Genomic DNA, 12,696 nt, shown 5'->3' on the forward strand with positions numbered 1-12,696 from the left:
TTGAAGGCAAGTAGTACGTTCAGCAATACTAGCCCCCCTCAAACCATCAGGTTTCAGAAAAGCTCAATTTTTTCCTCTCTCTTTTTACTACCATAGATTACTTATTTTGACTATAGGCCTCCCCTACCTAAGTCCAATCTATAGAAACAGAAACAAGCAAACCGCATTTACAAGTTTCCGAGGACTGTTGAAGCACCCCACATTAAACATGATGTTTCTATGTTGATAGCATCTCCCATAAGACTATCTCTTACAAGACTGCACAGTGAACGCAGGATTTTCAATGATCCTGACAATGTAATGATCATGGGAAAATCTGGAATTCGTGTTAACCGCAAGATCCTTGATTCTTTAATATCACTTGCATCTAAAGTTTTGGAAAACTGAATCAGCTTTAAACCTACTTAAGGTTTCCCAATTTTTTCGTAAAGTTCACACCTCAATCCACTTTTTTGAAGGACCAAATTCAAAGCTCATTCAGTAGCTTGAATTTTACTTAGTTGAGTGAGTGAGCTACATACAATATACAAGATATTCTACCAAGACTACTGACCTGTTGAAGGAGAGGTGCTCCCAGGATCGGGCAGAGCCGCCAACTTGGTCGTAGAGTCAGACATCGGAGCACATTAAAGGCCAATGAGTTTAAATCATATCTCTCTCATGTTCGCCTCTACCACACATCACCATTGTTTATCTATTGTGTTCTCTCATAGAAACGTCTATTTTATCAATAATTGTCAACCTGTAACAAAAATGAACAAATTGAAATTTTAGTGAGGGTTTCACTTACTTCTAAAATCTCTACGAAACATTACAATATAAGCTTATTCGGATCAATGGATTTTTTCCAAAAATAGTTTTTTTAAAGAAAACAAGGCGAGTCAGGCCGAGATTTTACTAATTGTGATCGCAGAACGTGTCTGCAATCGGGAAATTTACGCTTTTGCCACAATTAAAGAGTACGATTATGATTTTCCGTGACCGCGGGAGACGATCATGGTGTCACATAATGATCGCGAGACAGGTTTTGGATTTTGCTGCGATCACGGCTTCTGCCTTTTTAATAACGATTCTCATTACTGTACTGTGGTTTTAAATGATTTATGTAAGCAATTTGGATAGTTGGCAATTCGGATTGGCTTTAATACTATATTCTGAAATTATGACCATACGAAGGTAGGTATTTTAAGCCAAATATGAATGGAGACGAGAGTAGGATGAGTGGTTTGATCTTGTAGCCTTGTTAGTTTCTAAGGCCGACATGTTCCTTATATAGACACAGCTGTTAGTTAATAGCCAATACGGCGAATGGCAACTAAGGAACCTACAGTATAGTCGAATCTGAACCATGATAGTTGGAGTTCGGATAATTGTAGTTCTACTGTAGGCTATTGCAGTTTTAGATACTACCTAACTATACCTTATAAGACAGGGGCCATAGAATATAGGCCGATACTAAACCCAGAGTAAATACTTCAGCACAAATAAAACAATAAAGCTACCTACTTTTAAAATTGTTTGAATGCAAATGTTTAATTTATAGCTAAAATAAAAGCAATGATTTGCACATTTTTCTAATTTTCATACTCTAGCTTATTGGATCCTAATTAATGCAAGAACTTTGCCATGGGACAAAACTGAACCAAGTATTATGGTAGGAACAGACAAAAAGTGTATGCGTATTACACAGTTGGTCAAATAGTTGTGAGAGGATGTTCTAAGCTCCAAGTAGTAATCCCTTGTATGTGTGTTGCTTATGGTCAAATAGCTTACTCGGACTATTTCTAAAACCAGTTCTACCAAAATTTACCTATTATCAGAGAAATAACAAGAGTATGAAAAAGATGTACAATTTAAACAAGTCCTGATGATACATGATCCTTAGTCACTTATAGCTTAACACTTAAGAAAATATTAACAAGATAAAATAATAACTCAACACTTTAACAGTTTCTAATGCCGTGTCCTCAGAAGTACACTGGCTGTTATAATTTTTTTTGAACAATTATTAGATATCTAAATATGAATGATCTTTATGACTACAGTATTTTTGTATTTTTAGTAGGTAACAAAAATATTAACTATCGAAAAAAGTAATTATCAAATTACCTGGCCAACAGAGTTGTTTGTATGCTTGCCAGTAGCCTACAATCCTGAGAGAATAAACTGCACTTTGTTTAAAACTAAACCTAAACCAAACCTTTGTTTAAAAAAAAGTGTAACTCAAGTTATGCATTTTGAAATTTAAATTTCAAAAGATGTTTGTGTAAGAGTAAGAGCTTAAAATTGAGTTCTTTATTCCATCACAAATTCAGAATTATTGAGCTTAAAACAAAAACATGATCAATTTACATATCCATAAAACTATTGACATGGCAGTTGATTTCAAAAACATTTAATCCGTAGTTTGTGTTTAAACATTATATTTAAATATAATTTTATGATTGGTTCATATTATGTCAAATTTTCATGTTGTAAAACAGTCAATCAAAATATGGTTAGAAATGGTTTATCAGCAAGATATTAGTTGAAGGCAAAGATTACTTCGTATAGAGGTACAGATTGAACTCATGAGTAGTTTTATGTTCATATTTGAGGTCTACTGTTGGCATCTTATATTATTACACTCATGCAACATAACCTTTGTAGTTCACAACCACTTTTGTATGAAAGTTGAGTTTTCTCCATGTTCAATCGGACATAGACCTATACACAGTCATCATGTATGACTCAAGGACAAGTCATCATATACATAACTCGAGGACAAGAGTGTTCACTATATTACTCCAGGGCAGCATTTTAAATTAGAAAAAGCTATTATCAGCTCTTGGTCCGACATGGTAAGGGGGGATTTTGTACCTCAAATGGCATTTTTGTGTTTTCTTACCAAATGTTTTGTGCACTCTTATACCGGAAAGTGTTGAATACTGTAACTTTTTTTAATTTTCAACATTAGCCCTACACTTTAAGCTTTCATTTGATTTTTCAAACATTTATATTTGATTGAAAATCATAGTCATATGTTGAATTGTTTGAAATGTATAAATAAAGTTTGTTTACATAAAAAAAAAAAAAAAAAAGTACCTTACATAAAAAATTAGCCCTACACCAAAAAGAAGACAAAAATTACCAAAATAAATTACCTAAGTACTATTACAGCATGGGAACTTAATATTGTAATAGGCTTACAGTAATGTGCAAGATATGCAGATTGGCTACCATATTTATAGTTAATACTCAAGTAGTGAAAGAAGCAACACTTAAAAACAGCTCTATCAGAGATTGTTTATAAAAATTAGAGATCAAGTGCCCGTGGTATGATGGGCATTGGAGATGCATACAAAATACAAGAAATTATTTATAGTGTTCAATCTCCTCTACCTACAACTGACTGACTGATTAACTGAAACAACTTGTACGAGGTTTTATAAATCACTTCCTGTATTGAAAATAAAAGTCTAGATTCTAGCATCCTGTTAAATATTTTGGCTCTCTCATAACAGACTTGCATAGTACGTCAAAACACAGTTTTAGTTTTGTCAAACAGAACTAGATTAGGCCTATACATCAACGTCGGGCACAAATTTCAGCCAATTCACTTCAGTCACCCTGTTACTTGTTTAATACACAATTTTCATCTTAGTTTGTTTGATTACAAAACTTAAAATAATTTGAATTAAATACTGATGAAACTAAAAGTGCTTCGCCTATTCGTAGGACTTTATTCTAACCAATTTATGCTATTTTGTTTGGAAGGAAATTGTCATTCCTAAACATTTAACTTAACCCCGTAGAAATAGCAAGTTGCCAAAAATGTATTGCCATGAAATCACAATTTTTTATGAAGCGGTTTAGACACAATAATGGAAAAATTAGTCCACATATGCAGTGCTCGATTTGTGGTGGAAACTGCGTTCTGGTATATCCATATTTCGGAAAGATAAAAATATTGGCATAAATAGGTACTAATCACATTAAATAGGTTACAGTTCCAGCACCTAATGTTTTTACAAATCGAGCACTGGTCATATAATTCATCATGCAGGTTGTTGAAAACCAAACTGGAACTTACCTTTAATTACAAATCAATTAACTTGATGGAACTCCCCACTTTTTTTTACTAACAAATTTTCAAAACTAGTTTTGGGTCAAGAGAATTTGTGTTGTTAGTTTCATTAGTAGTACACTAATTGGAGTGTGAGAAGGGTTCACACAAAGGTTAGGAGATTGGACGCTTTTTGCCTAGTATTATGTAAAAACAGGGCAATAACAAAATTTTTAAGTTAAAATAACGACAACTTTACCCTACACCCCTTTTAACTTGTTTTTTAATAGCCAGTGATCTAAAATCTACATTCAATTTATTCACTGATTATTTATTCAATAAGTTGGTGATCGTTTTTATACCTAGCCTGTGTTTTTTTAAGAATACCGTACTGTAACGTAAATATTTTTATAAAGTACCGGTAAATAGAACTAACGTGGATAATATACTTTTAAAGGCTCAAATCACCTCGGTCATATTTTAATGGATAATTTGTAAATTCAAATTAGCCTAATATGTAGTTAATAAATACAATACAAAGTTTAGGTTGCGATGTCTATTTATTTTCTAATCCTGACTAGTTTTAACAATATAATTCACAAAGCTCACTTAGTTCGGTTTATAACCTGGTCACACATGACTATTAAAGCTTGTTGATAGGGTGACTCGTGTATAAGCTCAGCCTTTTCAGTGGCTTTTAGGCAATACCTCTCTGCAAGATATCTGGTCTCATCAAGACCATCCGAGTTGTAAACTAGCTCTAGTGCTTTTTCAACATCTCCAGGCTCTTGAAATCTTCGCATAATCATGCAGTTAAGTTCAGGAAACTTCTCACACGCAAACAACACAGGTGCTGTACACAAGCCCAGTTTGAGGTCTGTCGTTGTTGGTTTACCCAGAGCAACAGACGATGAAGTAAAATCCAGCAAGTCGTCGACTAGTTGAAATGCAATGCCGATGTTGCGGCCGTACTCGTAAGCGATCTCAGTAGTTTTGGCATCGGCTCCACCGAGGATTGCAACAGCCTTCAATGAGTTGGCAATTAAACTCGCTGTTTTACAGTAGGATTTTGTTAAATAATGTGTAAACCTCGCACCTTCTACTTCTCTTGAACCCAGTTGCATGAACTCTCCTTTAACAAGATCCGTCACAAACTGACTCAAGGTGATAGTGACGTCATCATTCCGCAGCCTTGCGATCATCATGGAGGCGACAGCTAGGATGTAATCTCCCGCCATCGCTACTTGTTTCTGATTCCAAACCCAATTTACACTTGGCTTTCCCCGACGAAGATTCGATTGGTCAATGACATCATCATGCATCAATGATGCCGCATGAATCATCTCGGAAATTGCAGCAACCTGCTTCTGAGTTTGTAGTAAATCACAGTTTAAATGTAAATGTTTGTTGATGGCCCTAGCCATTAAAATGATCAAAACTGGTCTTATTGCTTTTCCTTTGCCGTCAAAATAATAGGAAGACACGTTGTATAGACTATCTTGACTAGTGTTGAACCTCAGCTCTTCTTTGATCTTGGTGTAGAAATGGGTTAAATCAGATTTGACTAGTAGATAAGGAGTAGTGGAGTCAGAGGGTAGCTCCACTTGTGTTGAAAAAAGTCTCTTCATCTCAACTAAGGGCCTCATTTCGTTAAGCAAACTAAAGTCATAAAATATTGCTCGAGCAGTCAAAGTTGTTTTCCCCACTTGGAAAAATGGTAAGTTAAACACCAGCGTCTTTCCCGTGAACTTATGTCTATGTTGCACTAGGAAGAAAACTTCTTTTGCACTTTTCAAGATGGACTGAGACTTCCACATAGCACTGGCTAATATTTTAAAATATTCAATTTACTGTCACTGATCTTGGAGTGTTACTTAGGGCAATTACTTAGATTTAGCACGTAGCCCTTTCTTAAATCAGATCCTTAGAGGTATTGAATAGTTAACGACTGTAGATAGATCACTTTTGAATTGGAACCAGTTAACGAGTTGATCACCAAACATAGCAACCCTATAACACAAATTACATAAACTTTCAGCTAGCGCCCTGGAGATAAAGAGCACATCTACAAAGTGATAAAAGCTTACAGGAAATACAAAGTAACCCTTGGATTTAATTTAGTTAGGCCACATAACTCACTTCATTATAAAATGTTGATAAATGTAGCCTACTGGCAGTTCAATGACTGACATAGGCCTAATACTTGGATTGGTAGCCTATATGAAATTAATTTAGACTATAGTTCGGCCGCTTAGAAAACGACCTGCGCGCTAATGCTAAACCAATGCTGGAGGAGGTCGCTTTCTAAGCGGCCGAACTATAGTTATTTAATACCACTAATAGCCTACAATATTATTGCAAGCAAAATTGCAACTCTCTATCATACCCAAATATAGCAAAATCAGACATTGAAATACAAAGGAGTCTGTAACTTTAGCTGGCCTTGAAGAAATTGACAGTCTTTTAATGTACTAAGCTAGTAGTAGTGTAGGCCTACTGAATGTCTGGCCAGTTATTATGTCTATCAAATAACAGAGAGCAATAAAATATGGTATACAGGTTTAACTTATTGTAAAAATTCTTGTAACAACAAGTTTGTGATATTCACATCTGAAGATTCTTTTTGATAGCTGCTATGGTTAATCTTTATCATTAACGCTAGTTATTGTGAGAATTGCTGTAGCTTAACTACACACTTTGGATTGGGATAGGTTAAATAAATACTTAGCCAAATAACTTAGGTACTCAGTAAATATCTGGTTCGATCCTGAGACGAGTAAAAAGGGCCCTACAGTATGCAATAGGAATGTTCAACTACCAAGCGCAGATATTTCTATTACAAAAGAGTAGGCCTACATTCTTCTCAGTTTTTGATCGACCAATAAGTATAAATGGATTGAGCTTAGCTTGCGATCAAAAAGTTGAAAATGCAACAAAATTTGACAAAAAAAAAACAACAAAAAACATGAAGCTATTGTAAAAATTTGAGTGTAACTTAAGTTGTTATGCTTTTAGGGCGGGTTTCGGAGCTCGAGAATATGTAATCCTGGAGTTACTTAATCAGTGTGAATAAAGTTAGTCATTGAATAAGAAATTGGGTTTCAGAGCTCGCGAACTAACTCCCTAGACTGCGGACTAGCGAATTTGGCATTTTTGATATTGTTATTTCATTGTGTTTCACCCACTATTTTAATTGTGCAAAAACAGTCTGGAAGTTGCATAAATTAATGAGTCGGTTCATTATAACCTAACCTTTAATAATCTAACCTCACTTCAAAGGACTTAATATAGGCTAGTCACGAATCCGCATAAAGTCCAGGCCCGGTCTGGCTCCATTGGAGGCCCTCGGCTAGATTTTGATTTGAGGCCCCCAGCCAGAAATAAAACAAGGACCATGGGGTGCTCTCACGGCAACAATTAGTTAGCATATATGTTTGCTACATGCTGCAGGTGCATAAAAGGGGCCTAATGTGGTTTTAAATAATTAAAAGTTTTTGATAATTTCGATTAAATTAATAATTGCTAATTTTCCATAAATTAAAATCTTTGTAATAATAAATTTAATTCCAAGGTATGAATCAATTTTTTAAATCTATATATATAAAAGGCAAAGCCCTCACTGACTGACTGACTCACTCACTCAACACTAATTCTCCCACTTCCCACTTACCTAGGAGGCTGAAATTTGGTACACTGATTCTTTAGGCATTAAATAGGAAAACTAAGTGGTTTTTATTCTGATCGGACTCTCGGGCTCCGCCCCAGTGGCTCTGGAGTTTCCCATGTTAACCTAATGAGTACTCATATTTAATGGAATTAATGAATCATGACAGCTGTTTCAATTAAATAAGTTGGTTCTGTTCTATGATGTTCAATAGCATTAAAGTTACAAGGATTACCAACAGAGTGCAGCACTATTATTTTTTTTAAATATTTGACAACGCTAATTTGAAACCAAAAGGTGAGTGAGCGTAGCGAACGAACTTCAACCCGGAGGCGAGGTAGCGTAGCGAACGAGCTAACCTGAAGGCAAGTGAGCGCAGCGAACGAGCTCCAACCGTAAAGGTGAGTGAGCGTAGCGAACGAACTTCAACCAGGACGTGTGAGCGCAGCGAACGAGCTCCAACCTAAAGGTGAGTGAGCTTAGCGAACGAACTTCAACCAGGACGTGATTGAGCCATGCGAACGAGCTCACATATGAAGTTAAACGGGGCAAAGCCCGCGGGTACAGCTAGTCTATATATATAAAAGGCATAGCCCTCACTGACTCACTCACTCATCACTAATTCTCCCACTTCCCATTTACCTAGGAGGCTGAAATTCGGTACACCGATTCTTTGGGCATTAAATAGGACAACTAAGTAGTTTTTATTCTGATCGGGCTTTCGGGCTCCGCTTCAGTGGCCCTGGAGTTTCCAATGTTAACCTTATGATGTTTCATATTTAAAAGGAATAAATTAATCTTAACAGCTGTTTCAATTAAACAAGTTGGTTCTGTTCTATGATGTTCAATAGCATTAAAGTTACAAGGATTACCAACAGGGTGCAGCACTATTTATTTATTTTAAATTTATGACAACAGCTAATTTGCAACCAAAAGGTGAGCGTAGCGAACGAACTTCAACCTGGAGGCGAGTTAGCGTAGCGAACGAGCTAGCCTGAAGGCAAGTGAGCGCAGCAAATGAGCTCCAACCTAAAGGTGAGTGAGCGTAGCGAACAAACTTCAACCAGGACGTGATTGAACCATGCGAACGAGCTCATCTTGAAAATAAGTTAAAGGGTACAGCTAGTTTGATATAAAATTTGCTCGTATTTCTATTCACCTCTACAGCTGCCATAAAATTTAAAGGCCTATTCTTAAAATTGTTTTAAGTCTTCAATTTAAAAATAAGACCAAAACCTAGTTCTTGGAGTTTTTGCCATACATGGTAAAAAAGCATATCTCGTACCACTTTTGAATTTTGAATACATCTATGAATGGACCACATTTACTGTTTATCACACACTTTACTCCATAGTTGTACTTCAGCAACAAAGACAAACAGATATAATCAAAAGTATTTTAATTTAAACGTTGTAAGGCTTAGAAAAAACTTCTGGTGATTTCTGCCTGCCTGTTTGCGACTTCTCATTGTTAGCAGAATCGGAACTGAAACCAGCTAACCTGCTAACCGTAAGTTCAAACAGTTTGACTTTAATTTGTTTTTATATTGAAATATTTCCTATCCATTTTTATTTTACTTGCGCCACTTGGGTGCACACGTTTCATTTTATAAACTGAACGATTCACGTGTTAGTAATCTTTTAAACAATACGTCATAACCCACTACGTAGGAATGACTGGAAACAGTCGTCGGTGATTAAACTAGTCGTAACACCAAACTCGACCTTTTGGTGTTGAGATGAGGCTGACTGGTCGAATAAAATCAGTTGTAGATAAACTGACGGATAGGAATTGGGAACAGTTTTTAGGGATGATACACAAAATTGCATTTATTTTTGTTGTTTAAAAAAATATAAAATTGCCAAGACACTGTGTTTTATATACTGATGATTTAGATATTTAGATTTTAATGCTTGTAGTAAAATCTGTTTTAAAAACCAGGTAACAAATAAAAAGGAATATTTGTTATACTGAGTTAGAGACATTAGGCCTACTGAATAATTTAAATCTTGCAGTCATGTAATAAACTAAAAATTTTTAATTTATTGTAAATGTTTTCATTCTATTACGGTTTATACCAAAGTAACAAAATATTAATGCCAATGACAACAAACAATAGGAATCCAGCGGGAAAACTCCAATGTTTAAAGTAAAATTATATTCGATAATTTTCTTTGCAATGACTGAAACCACTGCACCGATTGAACGCCACTAGGTGTTGTTGTAGTGGAATTCTCTCGGTTTTTCATTCGAATGAAAAAAAACCACTGGTTTTAAAAACAACCGATTGACAAATTGACTAGTCGATAGTTTTTTCCAGTCGGTTGTCCCATCACTATAGGCTACTAGTACAAGCGCTAAGCTGTCTGCTTGAGTCCAGACACCAGACATATCGCAGACGTGCCGGCACGGCAATGTCTCGTCACTACCGCGGAGCACTGGGCACTGAGCTGATTCGAACGGTGCGTTGCAGTGAAATCGGTGACTATCCTCTAGTACCGAGTGACTATCACTGTACTTAGGGGCTACCCCTAACTGTAATTCAATTAAAAAAAGAGTTGTTTATTAAAAATTGTTTTTGCAAGACTACGTCGCTGTGAAACAGTTAAACAAAATATTTTTTTGGAAACTAAATTTTTTTGAATTGATTTTTTGGCTTTTGGAGGCCCCCTTGAGCCGGAGGCCCTCGGGGATCGCCGACCAGCCGCCCTGGCCAGACCGGGCCTGATAAAGTCCGACCTATCTTCTTCACATGCCTTTTCTGATATAAACTGCGATTTAAACATTAATATTAAGGTTGGGTTGGGTTAGGTTAGATTAGATTATGTAACATCATTTTATTAGTTGCTGATACATTAAATTATGCACTGTGGCACGTTTCCACTTTTAGACACAATGGGATTAGGCTATGTACTATGGGATTATGCACTATGGCACATTCAACTGACGTTGAGGCATTAGCCAATGGTTGGGGATTGGAATGAGGACGATGATCATGTCGGCAGTGGCCTAGCTTGTATGACTGATATTTTACGTTCGAACAAATTCTATTTTGTTTTATATTTTATGTTCATGTGATTAATAGTTTATGTATCGTTGTTGATTTAATGTATTTTCTAAACAGTACCAAAGTTTATTCTTTTTAAAAATCTAGTTATTGCATGTTGTAACTCTGATTTTGCTCTGATGGCGTCGTGTGTGGTTTTGTCTGTTTAGTATTGAATGTAAACAACTGACAGCTGTTTCCACTCCACAAACCTTCCACCCCTTTTAGTGTTAGTCGACTAGAACTTGGACTCGTCCATACCACAAATATGTTAATAAATCTACAAAACTGAAGCTTAATAACTTATTAAGTAATTATTTAACTGTACGGCCACTTAGGAATCTCTCCGACCAAAACTGATTGCATTTTTGGATTCAGCGATAAAAATACTGTTATAAGTAGACATACAGTATCAAAATTACATTATATCCCAGTGTAAATACGGTAAATAATTACCAAAATTGTATATAATAAGCCTGATATGTTTTCTTGGTTATTTATAGGCCTATATTTTTTTAAGTGTTTTAAAAAATGGTTGCGCGGCACCTAAAAAACCCTTGCCACTACAGAGTAAAATGACTGCCAGCTCTAGGGTTAAGTTAAGTTATGGAACGGAATCATTATCGATAACTTGACTTAAGTTATTGATATTCAAGTAACTTAATCCAATAATATATCGCAGGTTCTCTGCAGAATTGTTCCCGAACTTAAGTTAAGTTAAATGTCCCTCAATCCCGAGGAATGCGGAGGAGATGAGCAGCAGTAACTTAACATAAGTTAAGAAAGCAGTAAGGTCTCCATCTCGAGAAGGAATAACTTAAGTTAAGTTAGAACTAACGCCTAACTTTAGGGGAGGTTTGGGTACAATATCTTAACTGGGCTATGCTAATATCGATTGAAACTATCGATTTGATTAGTAAACCTAGTTATTTGCCAAGTAAGACTGCAAAGAGCATTCAAGAGTAAAAATTTGCATTCATCTAAGCAACATAGCCAAATTTAACTTACTTGGCTAAGTTACCGTACTGTTTCCTATTACTAGGTACTTTGACAGGCAAGCAGATATTGTGACTCCAAATATCGCCCGTGACCCGAGAGGGCCTCGTAGTTGAAGACGAGTCTGTATCTAGTAAAGTGTAATAAGGGGACACGGCCTTAACATCATCAGTTGACTTGCAAATCCATGAAAATTGTGTAAGGCATTTAAAATTTTCTAAACTCTTGACTTTTTTTAGCCTATTCAATTCAATTCAATTCATTTATTTCCACGGTAACACCATTTTTACAAGAGGTACAGTAAGTAGTGTATAACTTAAGTTAAGTTAGAACTAACGCCTAACTTTAGGGGAGGTTTGGGTACAATATCTTAACTGGGCTATGCTAATATCGATTGAAACTATCGATTCGATTAGTAAACCTAGTTATTTGCCAAGTAAGACTGCAAAGAGCATTCAAGAGTAAAAATTACTTACTCTTAAATAACTAACTAAGTAGGCTAGGATAAATATTTTTAAGAAAATATATTACCTCTAATTGTTCATGCGGTTTTGACAACTAACTTAGGCCTACCAACCTCAAATTTAGGTTAAGCCCTAGATTATTGATAAGTTAAAAGTATAGCCTACTATACGTAAAATGAAAATATCGACTTTTGCCAATACCCTGTTTAGAAGAGGTAAATGGGTTGACATACATACATGAGTCCAAGACATGCAAGAGACCGAGGAAATCCGTTATCGTTCAAAACACAACATTACACAAAAACTAAAACAAATTGCAGACTCTACACACTTTTGTACAATAAGCTGATCACTGGTCAACCCCCTTGACCCCCACTGGCCTTAAACAAAATATGGCTGCCACACCTTTAGCAGACATAGGAATTCTGGGAGTGTGAAATATGGCACAAGTTGCCAAATTTCATCATGCTCCTAGAAAGGT

At 35.8% G+C, this 12,696-nt stretch overlaps 2 protein-coding genes across 7 annotated transcripts in view; both read right to left on the minus strand.

Moving 5' to 3' along the window:
• Positions 1–12,596, minus strand: part of LOC129001888 (serine/threonine-protein kinase MRCK alpha-like) — a 69,656-nt gene extending 57,060 nt beyond the window's left edge. For 4 of the 5 annotated variants that reach the window (XM_054429352.1, XM_054429349.1, XM_054429350.1 and 1 more), the window contains exons 1-2: positions 12,453–12,596; positions 554–742 (exon numbers count right to left, since the gene is read on the minus strand). In XM_054429352.1, the coding sequence (XP_054285327.1) occupies positions 554–617 (64 nt within the window). In that variant the 5' untranslated portion in view covers positions 618–742; positions 12,453–12,596. Of the gene's footprint in view, positions 1–553; positions 743–4,072; positions 4,381–12,452 lie in introns of those variants that run through there. The other variant, XM_054429348.1, reaches the window with a different exon arrangement.
• LOC129001889 (all trans-polyprenyl-diphosphate synthase PDSS1-like) lies at positions 4,587–12,619 on the minus strand. Of its 2 annotated transcripts, none has more exons than XM_054429354.1 (2): positions 12,547–12,619; positions 4,587–6,055 (listed from the first exon to the last, which is right to left on the minus strand). In XM_054429354.1, the coding sequence occupies exon 2, from the start codon at positions 5,860–5,862 to the stop codon at positions 4,651–4,653; it is 1,212 nt and encodes a 403-aa protein (XP_054285329.1). In that variant the 5' UTR covers positions 5,863–6,055; positions 12,547–12,619; the 3' UTR covers positions 4,587–4,650. The 2 variants fall into 2 exon arrangements, with proteins under 2 accessions (XP_054285329.1, XP_054285328.1); XM_054429353.1 differs by having other exon boundaries at positions 12,449–12,561.
• Between the last annotated feature and the right edge of the window lie 77 nt (positions 12,620–12,696).

Source organism: Macrosteles quadrilineatus, unplaced genomic scaffold, assembly GCF_028750875.1.
Source record: "Macrosteles quadrilineatus isolate MER2022 unplaced genomic scaffold, UCM_ALF_1.0 Scaffold_8__2_contigs__length_117827958, whole genome shotgun sequence".
Lineage (NCBI taxonomy): Eukaryota > Metazoa > Arthropoda > Insecta > Hemiptera > Cicadellidae > Macrosteles > Macrosteles quadrilineatus.